This window comes from Anas platyrhynchos, chromosome 3, assembly GCF_047663525.1.
Source record: "Anas platyrhynchos isolate ZD024472 breed Pekin duck chromosome 3, IASCAAS_PekinDuck_T2T, whole genome shotgun sequence".
NCBI lineage: Eukaryota > Metazoa > Chordata > Aves > Anseriformes > Anatidae > Anas > Anas platyrhynchos.
Genome location: NC_092589.1, coordinates 94,144,757 through 94,160,706, shown reverse-complemented (window position 1 = coordinate 94,160,706; position 15,950 = coordinate 94,144,757). Strand labels below are relative to the sequence as shown.

At 34.6% G+C, this 15,950-nt stretch overlaps 1 protein-coding gene across 4 annotated transcripts in view; it reads right to left on the bottom strand.

Annotated features, from left to right (window-relative positions):
• Positions 1–15,950, bottom strand: part of KHDRBS2 (KH RNA binding domain containing, signal transduction associated 2) — a 378,797-nt gene that overhangs the window by 48,535 nt on the left and 314,312 nt on the right. For 2 of the 4 annotated variants that reach the window (XM_072036317.1, XM_072036318.1), the window contains exon 8: positions 3,535–3,593. In XM_072036317.1, coding sequence (XP_071892418.1) covers positions 3,535–3,593 — 59 coding nt within the window. Of the gene's footprint in view, positions 1–3,534; positions 3,594–6,100; positions 15,296–15,950 lie in introns of those variants that run through there. The other 2 variants (XM_021269153.4, XM_021269154.4) reach the window with 2 other exon arrangements.

Below are 15,950 nucleotides of genomic sequence, written 5' to 3'. Positions count from 1 at the left end.
AAAAAAACAGTTAAACTAATAAGTAGAAGAAAATGGGGCAGTGACTATAATACACAGTGATGTGGCACATGTTTGGCCTAGGGAGTCCCTCAGTTTGCCAGAAGTGGGAAAGATTGGGATATTGTACAAGCTGAAATACCACTTTGCATTTGCCCCATTCTAGTTTTTCCTGATATTAGCCATTTGTAAGGGATAGCACTTGGGATATGTGAGCTTGAATGATTTCATTCTCAGGATTCATAGAGTTTTTTAAACCTGAGTCTTTTGGCCAAGACAAATTTTCCAGTTTCATAAACATCCCTAAAAATTGCTGGCATCCCTGCACATGGCAGGTAGGTTGGAACTAGATGATTAATGTTCCTTCCAACCCAAGACATTCCTTGATTCTATGATTAATTTTGTTGATGATAGTACACACTGAAATATGATGATAGTACACACTGAGTGGAGTTCACTTTTCTTTCTTTGTACAGGAGACAAGATACAGATTAACCTTCCCAGTTCTTGCCTAACGCCTTTGGCAGATGGTGTTCTAGCATAATTGTGGCAGTTTACGGTGTTACAGATTACAAACCTCTTCTTTCACCCTTTTCCTAAGGGTGTTCTTGTTCTTTTAGTAGCAGCAGCAGAAGTACATATGTCTCTGAGATACTGTGGTTTGTGACTTGACATAAAAATATAAATCTCTGTTGTCCAGCAAAACCAAAAAGCACTGGGTTGTGAACTACAGCATCTGACAGTGGGCACACTCTTACTTTCTTCCATCCTCAATATGGCAGTATTAAACTTTGGGAGCAGAGGCAGGAGCCTCTTCAGCCATCTGCAGGAGGAACTGGCAGATGTCCTCTACTAGAGCCTCCCTCCTTTGGTAGAAACAAGACAGAAATTGTGTCTGGCAAATAATACCTTGAGTACTCTGAGCAGTTCAAGGGAGAAAAAGCATTCAGATGAAACATCTGTGAGGCCAGACAGATATAATTAATATAGCTTTTAAGATATAGGATGTGCTTGCTAGCAAGTCATGCTATATCTGTTATACTTATCTAAAGATAAGTTAGAAGCAAGAGGATGCGTGAAAGAAAATAGAGAAATGCCAACCTAGTCTTTTTATTTTATTATTATTATTATTATTATTATTATTATTATTATTATTATTATTATTTTATATATAATACAGATACTAACAGAATAAAGGTAAAAGGGCATGTTATAGGAAATGTGTAATAGACATCAACAAGAAAACGAATTCAAAGTATTTGTATTATATATGTATACGGTCTTATTCAGAATTTTTGGGAAGCTATTTTTATACAGTATGATTCAGAAATCTCATGATCAATTACAACACATTCTGAAGCAGAATGAAAGAACTGAGACATAATGGAGAGTTAGGGCTAAAGCTATATGAAGATGAGAATGGGAGGCACCAGACTGCTTATTGGTTGGCTGGGAAGCAGTGAAAAAAAAAAAAAAAAAAAAAAGATACAGAAAGAAGAATAGTGTGTGTTCAGAGAGAACACACATCTGAAAGAACATTCAGAAAACTATAGCTGTGTATGTTCAGATTACCTCCTCAGAAAAACAGTGGTATCTTTGGGATGCAGAAATTTCATGCATGGATTTCCAGAGCACATAAACAGCAATTTTACTAATCTGCTAAAGTAAAGGAATGGGAGCAAAAACTCTCATATACATATCTCTCCCTGATTTCAGAAAGTAGAAAAATTGCAATTTGGAATATTATTCCATTGTCACGTTTGCTCCAGGTTATTGGCAAAACTACTCCAGAATGTTGTATTCAACTGAGAGCTCAGAACATACTTTATGCAAAAATGTAAGTCAACAGTAATCAACCATATATTTTGAGACATCTAGCAAAATAAACCCAGATATTTTCAGTTTGTTTCAGCTGGTTAATGGAAAAACAATAATAATAATAAAAAAAGTAGCTTCATGAAGAGCATAAATTTAGTCATGATCCAACTCTTTGAACACTTTGTAAGCCTTAGTTAATTAGTCCCTGCAAAACCCCTGCCGGGAAAACAAGTAATATTATTCTAGTTTTACAAATGAGGGATTGGAGGAAGAGTGACATTACTTGGGCTTGCCCAAGCACACATAGAATTGGTGTGGGGGAGTCTAGTTAAAAGTTTAACAGTGGGTAATTCTTACTGTGCTGAGACTGTGCTTTTCTGCATTGCCCAAAACCTTAGCAATGCATCTGGAAGGAGGGAAGTAGAATCTGTAAAGGGGAGGAAAGGTCTTTCATTGCAGGTATTAAAAACTACTTACAAAGAGGAAAAAAAGCAGAGGGTGACTGAAGCACAAACATAAATATGGATATGTTGTTATTATTACTTGTTTAGAACTGGAAATGTGCTTGACTGCACATTATGTTATCCAAATGTATTGTGAATACTGATTATACAAAAAATTAAGTTATTTCTGATTATACAATGCAATCATTTTGACAGTGTCCCAGTAATGTCTAGTGATTGCTGTACAAATACAAAGGAAACTGCAACTTTATATTACAGTGAAATTTGCTTCACAGCTGCATGAATAAAATTATTTTTTCAAGCAACAATCCTTATATAACCCCTTAATGTAACTTCTGTTTGCAGTGTCATTTCCAGCAGCTCTCATTTTCATAATGCTTTGGAAGTCACCATGCAAACTTACAATACTTTATTAGTACCAGTAAATCAAGCATGATAGCTGTGTTGAATACACAAGGGTCAGTGTCTAAGCTTACAATAGTCAGCACTGCTTTCTTGTTTCAGTGAAATTGTCATCTGATTCAGTGTCACCTGATGGTAAAATGTACTGATAAAAATATGTGTGGAAAAAATGGAACAGATTCTAATTAGTTATTGAAATACATCATTAATACCAAGTAATGGATCTAGAAAATTAGATGGACACGTTGGAGTGATATTTTTTTTTTTTTCTCATGCCTTCTGTTTTTTTTGAAGAAGAATTATTCTATCTCAGACACAGACTTAGTGGGAAGAGATGCAAAGAACTCAGTGCTCTCTTTATCCTTACTGCCTCACTCAGCCTGAAGATACTCCTATGCTCCTCTGCCACTTGGTGCAGGAGGGGTCCACACAGGGGTGCAGCACCCTCTTCTTCCCCTTTGAGAAAGTCTATATTTCAAAATATTGCAAAAGTTGCTGGTTGAAAACTATGGCAGTAGTAGATGTAGAGGATTATTGGAATATCAAGCAGACTGAAACAGCACTGTGATTCAGGCACTGAGCAGAAACTTCAATGTTACTGTTAAAGCTGATCTATGACTGATTAATTTGCTTTGTAATCTTAATTAAAATGGATCTGCCCTATTTTCTGGTCCTTCATTAGTAAGTCAAACCTCACCCTAAAACCACGCAAAATGGACCACACAAATCCATTAAGTTTCGCCTTTGTAAAAGCACAGAAAGAAAGAAAAGTACGTGGAAGTAATTTCTGAGTTGTCGATGACAGATTTTTCTTTTGATTTCCTAATTTTGCTAAAGACAGAAGAGACCTTACCGTAGCTGTCATAAGCCTCTTCACTTGTTCCATGGCCGTAATCATAATATTCAGGCACACTGGAAAAGATTCAGATAAGCACGTTATTATTGTCATGTGTAAGCAACTCAAAATAGAGCACAGAAAATGAAATGTGTTTTAATACTTTTACATGATAGCATAGTCCAGTTAGTTTCAGGAATAATGAAAATTATGAAAATGCAAAGAAGAAGGTATTAATGATGATAATAGATATAATAAAGAAAATCACATTCTTTATTTGTTAAGCATAATGTAAAATTGTCCCTAAATACATAAAGCTAGGAGATGTGACAAACACTGTCAGAAATTCTATTTGCAAAAATAAAGTATGAAAACAGTCTATCCACTTTATTACTCACTATCGTTAAGCTGCCAGAAGAGGTGCAAACCCATTTACCTGTAATTCCAAACATTTATGCAGTATCAAACTCAGCATTTTTTTTTTTCCAAAGATGACTTTATTGTACTGTATGGAACCTGTAAACCACTTATTTTTACTGAGAACACTGAAAGTTTTTCAGCTTTTCTCTTGAAGAAGAATGTTTCCACTGCTCTTGCACAGGCCTGTTGCTTATGCAGTTATTGACAGTCATGCAAAGTTTTACACAGTACTAATAAAACACATATTTAAAGTTTTAAGGAGTGGAAAATCAGTTTCAAAAGAACATTTTGATTTTTTTTTTTTCAGTTAATTAAAAAATATCAAGTATTGTTGTATCAGCATGTTACCAAAGAATTACAGATCATAGTAGCAACTTGATAATCAGCAATCACCTTGAAGTGGGCACCCAGAAAATTTGACCTCTAATACATATTGAAACGGGAGTGGAATTAATCACACTTTTCACAGTTTGAATTCTATATTTGGTACCTGGAACCAAATTCATTATCAGACTACTACTGCTATCAGGTACCAGGCAGACATTAAAAGGAGTCAGTACCTGACCAAAAAACTTGCAATCTCCATGTATTATATGATATTGTATTTCTTCTATCTGCAGGGAAACAAACAAAAAATACTTCCCTGTTGTTAACTCTTTTGTTGTCACTTTTGTTCCTTTTTCCCTGGAGACTGTGTGAGAAGGACTCTTTCAAAAACAAACAAACAAACGAAAAAAACAAACAATAGCATGCAGCCTGCTCAATATTTCTATATTTATAACATTATTGCTCAGGCAATTTTCCATATTGGATTATTGCTTCAAAAATATTAGTTTACACTTGAAAGAGAAGCTTAGTTGACAGTGGAATGTAAGTAAAAATATTTCACAAATGTAATAGACATAAACAAACAATCTGTAACAATTATTTTCTTAAACAAATGTTGACTTCTTTGTTCACCAACTGCTTGTAATCAGATTTTTAATGTCTTGAACTTAATAATTATTCATAGCTATTCCTGGAATAATTTCTGAGAATAATTCATGTGCTGTATCTCATTTGAGAGCACTGATTGCATGTGTTTGATAACTGACAGTCAAGTTATTCTGATTTGGGACACAACATTCCCTGACTGGGTTGGTACTACTCTCATAGTCAGTTTTGAGCTATAAATATTGTGTATTGTTTTTTTGTTTGTTTTGATTTTGAACAATGCAATGATAACTGTTGTGCATTACTAACTTAGCCAGCAGTCATTCATTCATTCATGTGAGCAGATAGTGCATTGATATAAATATCTTAGACATGAAATTCATTTACTAAAACAGATAGTGGATTTATGAGTGACATGAATGAAAATGAAGTTAATACATTTAAAGATTTTTCCCAATGGCATCTGAGCATAAACACAGTAGAGTCATCCAGTTTGCTTGAAAAGTAATTATCCAAATGTATACACCCTTCTCTTGAAGTTGTGCAAGACATTTTAGAAACAGACAGGAAGAATACATCTTTTTATTTGTTGCACACACTAAACATTCTGTAGCATTTCTGCAATGATTCTAGTAGCCAGTTAATTTACAGGACTACCCAGGGTGAATTGGGTAGTCAAAGTCAGAGATAAATCCAGTCATATCTACAGAGTTCATGGTTCAAACCTAAGAAAATGTTTGAAATGTTCAGAACAGACAGTTGACATACCACCCAGATCTGGCATGAAAAATCTCATGTACTACAATTTAACCAGCGTTATTATGGCATACTGTAGCTTTTTCTTGGTAAAGGAGGGTGTTGGAATAGTGAGGGGGGTTATAGGAAAAGAAATCATAGAACTCTCATCTTCTGTCAGTGGATAAGATCCTATTATTTCTTCCTCATATATTTTACAAACAAAGTGCATCCAAAGGTCAGCTTTCAGCTGAGTGCATTTTGGACCCAGCCCAAAGGTCAGTAAGTTAGTAACAGCAGTCCCCCTTTCACTGGTCACTTGAGGGATTGCCATCAGTATTACATCTAGCAAAATGTAACACTTGCAAGAGCAGGTAAAAATTCCTTGCTATGTTATGGTTGTTGTATTTTTTTTTTTATTTGAGAAAAAAACAAAAACAAAAACACAGTCATACAGACAATAAGAATGAGAGATAAAAATCCTGCACAGAAAACATTTGTAAATTAAATACATTATAAACAGAATTCAAAGTCAATACATAAACCATTAAAATAAGAAACAAGCTGTATTGCAACTTTAGAAAGGAAATGATTTGTTGTATGCTGCAAATTTGATGTTTGTAAGCACAATCCTTAACCTGTTTCTGAAAACACATAATTCATAGCACAATATCTAAGTTCTCCAAATTTTTTTATTTTTTTTTCCCTGAATAATGTGTTTTTCACAGATTGGAATGAAAATATTTCAGATTCATTTGTAACTTATATTTAGGTAGTGTTTTGAACAATAACTGGGGCCAATTTGTTTCTTAGCATGAAATACCCAATTTAAAGACGTGTCTTGTGAGCCAGACTGCTCATTCATTAGTCTGCTGTATTTTAAACCTTTCTGAATATTCACTGTAATCTATTATACACATTTATTCGTAAACATTTTGCTATGTGTTTTATTAAAGTGAACAATGAATGTTTATAAAAATGGGTGATAGAAAATGGTTCTACATACATAAGGTCTTTATTATTAAAATACTGATAAACATAATTCATTTGCATTATGCCCAGCTATGGAAGGAAAAAAAAACGCAACATATTTATTCAGCATAAATAAAAACTTGTTTATATAATTTTAACATTTTCAGACAGTTCCTGAAAACTGCAGTGTTCATGAATTCTAGAAAACTCAGGTACTGTTGGCAGTGCTAATTGGAAACAAGACATCATTATCTATCATTAGCATTTATTACTTTCAAGCAAGATGAAGTATAATTTACTAAAATTCAAGTACCCACCTGAAAGCATGAGGCAATACATTTTATAATGTGGATAAGATTAACTCATTAACAACTTCTTAAATTTTATTCCTAAGTTTTCAAAGTATTGCACTATACTTTAACACCACAACTCTGAAACACAGGGGACAATGTTGCATAACTTAGACTTACCTTCTATATGTACCACTTGTGGAAAAAATTACATATGTGGGACTCTGAGTCCTCCAAATAGTTTAATTATTTTTATATCCCAATTGTTTTTCAACATCAGAACCTCTGATAAAATTTTCCTCTACCTAGATTAAATTTTCAGAACTTGGATATATGATTCTGTGCTTATTCCTACCCTGTGGACTAGAATATTTAAAATGTGTATACCATTAACCTTTATAATCATCATATATTTATGTTTATTTTTAACTTAACTGTAGCTCTTGCTTAGTGTTTTTGAACCCATTTTAAAGTCTAGGGATCAAACACCCTTTCAGTCAGATACAGACAGATCAGTTCCAAAGAAAAGAATAAAAATGTTATTTATTTGAGCAATGAGGACCTCCTAAATTCCTTCCAACCAGAATTATCTGGTGCTCCTATAATATGAGAATACCTTAAGTGCAGAGACTGTATACTTAAACAGTAACTGGCTTTTAATCTCTCATTAGGTGGGATATTTTCAAATTGATAGAAACTAAGCAAAATTAAATTGCAGCTTGTGTCAATACTCGTGGGAAATCACACAGCTCAAAAGGCTTTGAAGAATAGTGCTTTAAGATGGTATAAACAGAGAAATGCAAACAAAGGAGTTAAGACTGAAGTCACAAAACCCTAACTCTTGGGGTCAACAAACTACCTGAGGGAGGATTGATGTTCGTCACTCAGCAATCAATGGTTTTAGATATAGAAAATCACAACATTAATGAATAAACTGCACTAGCCTTTGACTGATCTCTTCCTGTACCTGAAGGAAGCCGCTGGCAAAAGACACAGGGTCAGCAGCATTACCATTTGGCTCCCTGGCTGCTCTTGCAGCTTCTCTAATGTAAGGCAGCAGAACATTGCAAGAATTGAAGAACTTGAGTTATTTGTGTTCTCTCATATGTCTTTTTCTTCTCTTTTTGTGCTTTGCTTTCACTCACTGATAAATATCTAAATTCTCTAACTTGTTCTCTAACTGTGGAGCAAAAAATGTGGTTGTGGACATGCAGTGGTTGCACTGACAGCCAGAGTTGTTAGGTATAAGAAAGGGTTGGTCTCTTTTAAACGCAGGAAATGCATGGTTCCATATAGATACATGGTGAAGTGTGTTCTCTAATCCATCCTGAAAGATCTTAAGAATCTAACAGATTTTGATTAAAAACTGTTGAGCTAGATCTTTAGTAGATGATTATTTATTTATTTATCTTTTTTTGATGTAAAGGCATATTATTATATCCTGCTTCTCTTTCATAATGGTTGCACTCTTTAGCTGGGAGATTATACAATAGAATCTCATATGAACCTTTTATTAGGAAATGCTTAGGAAAGAGTTAATCAATTTAGGAAATTTTGATCAGCCTTGTAGTTATAACTCACACATTAGATAATAATCAGGATTCTTTTGTGAAGTACTTGAATTGGTCCAAACTAGAGATTCAGCTCATGCAAGTGAAGTTCCATAGTTAGATTCATAAGCAAACAGATGAAAAGCTTCCATGCTATACTTTGAATAACTCTTGAGACACTTCCCTCTTTGAGTTGTCACCTGACAATGTGAGAATGAACCAATGTGTTTTAGGATTGGCAGTCTTTGAAGAGATGTTCCTGGCCTTTGTCACCGTGCAGTTAGCATCAATATTTTAGACAAATACAGGGAAAAAAATTATAGCTCTCTTTATATATATATATCCCAGTCTGTATTAGCTTCAAACAGCAATTCTCAAGGCAAGATAACATACTAGGTTATTTATAAGAACCCTTAAAGGTGGGATTCCACCTTTTAGACAACTTTTATTCCTTCTTTTTTCACTTCCTCAGGTGGGTCCTTTGTGGTCTTTGTATACTATCTCCCATTACCTCCCTCTTTTCCAATATCATTTCTGTTGAGCATCTTGCAGAATTTTCAGTTTTAAACACTGATAAATGATACAATCAAATACTTATGTCCTATGTTAACAGGATCCTGTCTTATACTATTCTAGTTGTTTCATGTATGACTGCATTTGTAATCCTTCTCCTTTTTATGTAACAGAAGCAGTCAAGTCAGCAGGATTTAACTTATAGCTAACAATGAAAGAATAGTTGTTTACACAAAGCAGCATCCTTCTTGGAAGAGAAGTGAGAGAAAGTTGCACTTACATGAACTGCAATATATGCATTTTTCATAAAATAATATTTCATAATATTTCATATTGGAAATGTGTGAATAAAGAAATAATCTTCATAGGAATCTAAGACTTACTGGATCATCTCTGTTTAATTAAGCATTACATCTATAGGAAAGATGAGGAGTCCTTTGATTCATCCTTAAATCATAAATATGGACCTTTACTAAATAGTTCTTTAGGAGTAATGGAATAATATGGTGAACAATTTAGTGGGTAAAGTCTCTCTCTCTCTCTCTTTTTTTTTTTTTTTCTTTTCTGAAAGCCCAATTTTGATAGCATTCATATTTTTACCTGAGAAGAATGTCTCCTTTACAATACTCTTTGGATTTATTCTGTAGCTTACAATATGCCTGAAGTTGAACTAGATTTCATCTGTTTCTGGTGTTTTCTTGTTTGAGTTCACGTTACCGCAACTCTGATTAAAAAAAAAAAATAAAGAAAGAATTAAGCCAGTAGAGTTATAAAGGATAGGTGCAGAGAGCCTTCTAAAATGCAAGATAATTTTGGATTCTGAAGTTTTTGCAAAGTTTGAAATAGAAACCAAAATTCCATTTATGGGCTACAACCACAGATGCATGGGGATTTATACATGGGGATTTCTATTCAAATATTCTCCATCCCTTTGTATTTTTCTCATACACACAAAATTATTACTATTTCAGAATAGAATATAAAATATCTGCAGACATAGTATTTGCAAAGGGAGTGATACAGAATTTTAGGAATCCTACCCAGTTTTAGAGAAAAAAAAACTTTACTTCAGAGCAGCTAAATTTTCATTTTGCTCATAGAATCAAGTAAATGAGAAGTGGCATTTGAAAACAGTTTCTGATGATGAATGTCGTAAGTGGATTGCTGTAAAGATACATAAAGTGTCATATTCTAGGCTTCCTGGCTTGATTGATTTTAATGGGTTGGAAATAAAATACAGAGAAATCTTTATTTATGAACAGGTGGATAAAAGCGCAAAGCTAAAATGAAATATGACAAAGTATAAATACATTGCATTCTGGTTAAAAAGTGAGAGAATGTATAATAGTGAAAAATAATAAAGGATATTGCATTTTAAAAAGAACCGATGTACCTATAGCAGCTTGGATTATATTTGTGTCTATATATTTAGCTATACAGGAATATTTTGATTATGAAGGAAAAATGATAAAACCTCCAATCATATTGCCAAAAGATTTACTCATGTGAGAATCTGCTAAATAAGTTAATGATTATTCACAGTCCTGTCTAACTATCATTTCTAAACTAAGGACAAAAATGTTTCACTTAACTATGAACATTTCACTCCAACACTGTAAAAAGCAGGAGCTTTTTACAAAGCTAGTAGATATAACAAAAACAAACGAACAAAAAAAACCAAAACAGTGGGACTGGTTGATCGAATAAATGTATCTGTTCATTGCTTTAAGCATTTATTTGAACTCATTCTATCCTCAAGGAAGATCATTGACCTCTCTCTGTATTTTCCTTCTGAATACAATCACAACATATAAATCTGACAAATGATGTTTACTAAAGCTCCTCAGAAAGACATTAGGAAAGGACATATGTAAATATCATTGTGATTTTCTCTGTCTTAAGACTGTTCAGAAATATTTGTTCCATATTCAATTGCTTTGGTATTCAGCATAGATATCTTCCACCTTTTGCTTGAAAATCCCTCCCCAGCATTATTATTGGGGATTCAATTGGAGAGAGGGTAGGTATTTGGAAACCACAGACAGGGAATGTTGAACTACACTGCACCTATAAGGGGTAGGTACAGACTCACTAGAGACACTGAAAAGAGATAGGAAGTTACTACAATCCCCCGGCCTTCTCCCTGAAAAATGTCTATCAGTAGGTAAGGAAACTGATGTCATTTGAATATGTTGTAGGAAACATGTAGGCTTCCCTATTATCTAAGCATGAAAACATTACAGTGCTGAAGACTAAATCTGTAAATAGGAATCAGAATGTACCTGCTATACAACTGCTATTTGCTACTGGCAATGTTTTTTTTTTTTGTTTGTTTGTTTGTTTTTTTTCTCCAAGTAACTTCTGATTAGTTTTTCAAAAGTTTCCAGATGAAGTTTTCCTTCAAAAGATGTATCAGAAAAGGTTCTACTTTTAGTAAGGTTTTAGTATCTGTTTAGCCAAAGCCTGAAACAGAATAAAAGAAACATTTCCACCATGTAGGTAAGAAGCTTTTGAAGATTTTTGACTCAAAGGTAGTTGAAAAAAGCATAAGATTTTCAGTACCATTGTGCTGATCCCCTGCTTGGACTGATACACTTTACAACGATGCTAATGAATTAACACTTTAAACGTCACTTACAGGGACAAACGTGGCCTGTAAACTGCTCCAATACAGCAGTTACATCAGTAAAAGCTGTGAAAAATCTAAACGTTGCTGCTATCTGTCCCTCACATCTGAAGCAGAAGGTTTTTAGCAGTTCACTCTTGCAGAATCTTGGCAGAATTATTTATTCTTCTTGTGACTACAGATAACAGTGAGAAGGCTGACAAAACAGGTTCTGCATTGCAATTTGCATTAACCACTGTTTCATGTACTCTGGTACTGTGGTAAGAAGTCCACTTCAATACTTGAAAGTAAAAGTAGCACCTTAGATAGTTTATACTTCACATGAATAGGCCATGATTCTTTTCCTTTGTAGCATTAAATAAAATTAATAACTGTTCATTTTCTTGATAGTTTTGTATTTAGGATTTCTTCCCCTAATGAATTTGGCACCTTCTCAACATAACTAAGGAAACAGTCTAAAACTGAAAGTTCAGCCAGTACTGCATTGTACCGTATTATAGATTTCAGTTTGTGTACATTTATATATCTAGATGAAAATGTTATCTGCAAAAATTTAAGATCTGATATCATTATTATGAGGTCATCCTGAAGGAACAGACTTATTGCAATTTAACACGATATGCAAAATATGTGAAAGCCAGTGTCCTATTCTATGAATGAATTCATTACGTATTTAGAGCTTGAAATATCTCATTTTAGTTGTTCATAAAAGGATTTCTATCAAACATACAAACCACTCAAAGCAAGCTGGAGTTTCAAAATTGGGTTACTTTCTTTATACTCACAACAGAACAGCTTCCTGAATCTAATTGGATCACCCTGTGTTGTTATCTTGAAATAAACCTAGTTATGCGTGAGCAAAAAGGGGAAAAGGTAACAGAAGATAGATGTAAAAGAGACCTCAGGATGTCACCTAGATCATTTCATCTGCCTCTAGGAAAACACAAATTTATTTACATAATTATTTACTGCAATTTGTCAAATGTGGTTTTAAATCTGCACTGGGGGACATTCCTTAGCACTTTAGCTCTGTTTTACTATTATTTTCGTTTCCCTAAAGTAAATTTCTGTTACTGAAACATAGAACCAACATTTTTTCCTGAGTCCAAAAGGAGCTAGAATAGGACAGTCCCTTGATAGGATACATGAAATAACTTGTATCCCCAGCATAATTATGTACTGGTGGTTTTAGAATTGTACTAGTCTGAAAGTGCTATTTCACCTGTAGCACTGTGCTTGTGAAGAAGACGTCTCTGGAATTAGATGTACATATGAAGTCTTGATACCTGGCAGTCAAAGAAAGGCAAAAAGGATGATTTGGAGCTCAGGCAAATACACTCTGTTGATGTAAATAATTCCTGGAGATTTAGCTTGATAAAATGTTCTTTGCTTTTTTTCCTAAATCATTTTGCAGTATGTCTCAGCACCGAAGTGATTGTACCTTAAATCACATAACTGACATGGGATGAACTGTGGTCCATGCTATATTCCTGCATATCAGATCAACGAGTAAGTGATCCCTAAATCTCCTGTACTAGAATTCCACACTGCAGAAAAGGGAGCTATAAGTATAAGCTGTACAGTAGATCACATGAATTTAATAATAGAAGCAAGAATAAATGAGAAAATAAAGTTTCTTTTCAAAGTCATTAACTTCTGGTATATTCAACCTCAGTGGCTGAATGTGCTCTTGGTATTTTCAATAAGTCTATATCAATATAAGAAAGAGAATCAGAATTGCAGAGACTAGAATCATGGAACCTTAGAGTCATAGAACCATAGAATGACTTGAGTTGGAAGATACCTTAAGGATCACCTAGTTCTAACCATAGGCAGGGATGCCACCTACTAGATCAGGGCCTCATCTAACCTGGTCTTGAACACCTCCAGAGACGGGGCATCCACAACCTCTCTGGGCAACCTGTTACAGTGCCTCACCACTGTCTGAGTAAAGAATTTCCTCACAACATCTAAACTAAATCTCCCCTCTTTTATTTTAAAGCCATTCACCCTTGTCCTGTCATTAACTGGTTGAACAAAGATTTGCAAACTTGATGAGGGTGCACTTGATTCCACTGTCTATGTCACTTATAAAGATATTAAACTGGAGGGTCATTCAGGCTGGAAAAGACCTTGAAGATTGACTTACTAATATCAGAATACTACTGGTTGAATTGATAGGTATTGCTATGAATATATTGTTATTGAGCTATTATATTGGTATGGTCATAGCAACTATTTGCCATAGCAGGAAAAGGGACTTGGCAGTATACATGTCCTGAAATATTTTTTTCTTGTTATATTTTTGTTATTAAAACTAAGAAACAGAAACCCAATGGGACTTTGCATACGACAGCGCAGTTATAGGGATCAACCACAGATAACTATATTTTTTGAATTAGATGAAACTATGATGCTTAGATGAAACTATGATTCAGCTAGATGAAACTATGCCCGTCAACTTGACATTCTCTGAAACTTAGAATGTATTTCAGACACATTAATGACATTTTACGTTACGATTAGATTCTGTATTACCATTTAGATCTTAAACAACATCAGAAACAGATGTTTGGTTATTGGCTTAGCGTTTTGGTTTTAGTTTGTCAAATGCACACTGCAAACCCAATCACTGTCCCAAAATGATCTGTATGCCAGCATGGAACACCTGTATAGAGGACCGTTGCCTATTTGTTATGTATTACATAACAAATTTGCAAGATTAACAGTAAATATTTTGCCAAAAACTGCTAGGTTCAAGGTACTAAAACTGGGATGTTACCATTAGTGGGTCTAGGTCCAGACAGGCAAGAGGAGTGATCTTCATCTATGTAATGGTGCAGCATACAACATAGATAAGGTATGTCATGAGGTGGCCTGTGCAACTATGGGGTGGGATCTGTAACTCAGCAATGGTTTGCACTGTTTTCCTCTATCTTTCATCACTGAATTATTTATTCTTGTTAGTACATTACAGGTTTTGTGATTTTTTTGCAGGCCTATTTAGAGATTAGGATGGGGGTCACAGACTTCTTTCTTTAATAAGTACCTGCTCAGACTGACAGCAAAAAAAAAGAGGAAAGCAGCCCAGAAAGCCTTTGCCAATGTACCAGCTACCTGGTCACAAAAAAAAAAAGACAAAAAAAAAAGAAAAAGACTCAATGTTTGAATGTTCATGCCAGATGCTGTGGAACAGGGAAATTATATCAAACCCAAATTTTAAGCTTGATGGGACAATCTTTGACTTCTTTTTTATTTCCCTTACAGGCACCGTTGTTTACACTGCATGTGGTTGGTTAGGTTATGCACAAGTGGTTTAAATAGAATATACCCTTTCTGTTATGTCCCCTGATTGGTCAGTCACTCACAGAATTCCTTAATATCTCTTTTTTGCTGTGAGACATGGTACCTTTGAAATTAAACTGATGGTGCTAGTAGAGACACAAAGGTCAGTGGAGATGACTACAGATGTGGTAAGAGCTGAACGTGGCTCTGCTTTCTGCATCAGGGTTCTCAGCTGATTCACCAGCAACGGATCTACTTCTGCAAAATCATTTTCTTGGTCTTGGCTGAGGGGTTTGGCCATGTTTTGCATGCAGTACAGTCTGATCCTCTATCAGACTGTAATGAAACAGGCAGTTCTTTTATATCCTCTCACAAAAGATTTCATCCTCTTCGCCTGGTGATCTAGTGTTCTCAGCCCATGAATCCCGGACAATGGTGGTGCCTCAACAGACCTGCTAAGAAAATCAAAAGTGTGTTATATTGTGAAAATTGACAGGATTCTCTCACATCACGTGTGTTACAGCTGAGATGGAAATTGATACTTCTACCATTTTAGAGTTTTGTTATATGAGCTTGCTTGTTGGCTTGTAAAAATCATATTTATGTCTTTAAATAAACTTTTCAGTAAGAATGGAAAGGAAGGACTACTGCCACATTATGTTCCAACACGATTTGAAGGAAGAACACATTGAGGACATCAGTGTGGTTGAACTGCTAAAAAGCATCAATAAGTGGACAAACAGCACAACTTTACAGGCCTGCAGAGGAATGTCTTTTAACTTAGCAGAGAAATTTGGGCAGCATCTGGTATAACAACTGATGAGCATCAAAATCTAGCCATCTATCTGGTAAGGTCCAGTCTAGACAAAAATCTGTGCAGTAATTTTGTTTCATACCTAAATACTGATGGAAAACGAAAATATACATCAAGATTTTAACTATCAAGTGCAATGGAAGGGGCAAACTTATATGGATATTAACTATTTGCTGAAATGAAATGCAGCTGTTTGAGAACATCAGCTTGATTATTACCCTCACCTGCCATCTGTTCCTCACCATTGAGGCACGTGAATTTGCAACACAAGAATGGTCATCATATATATCCCAGAA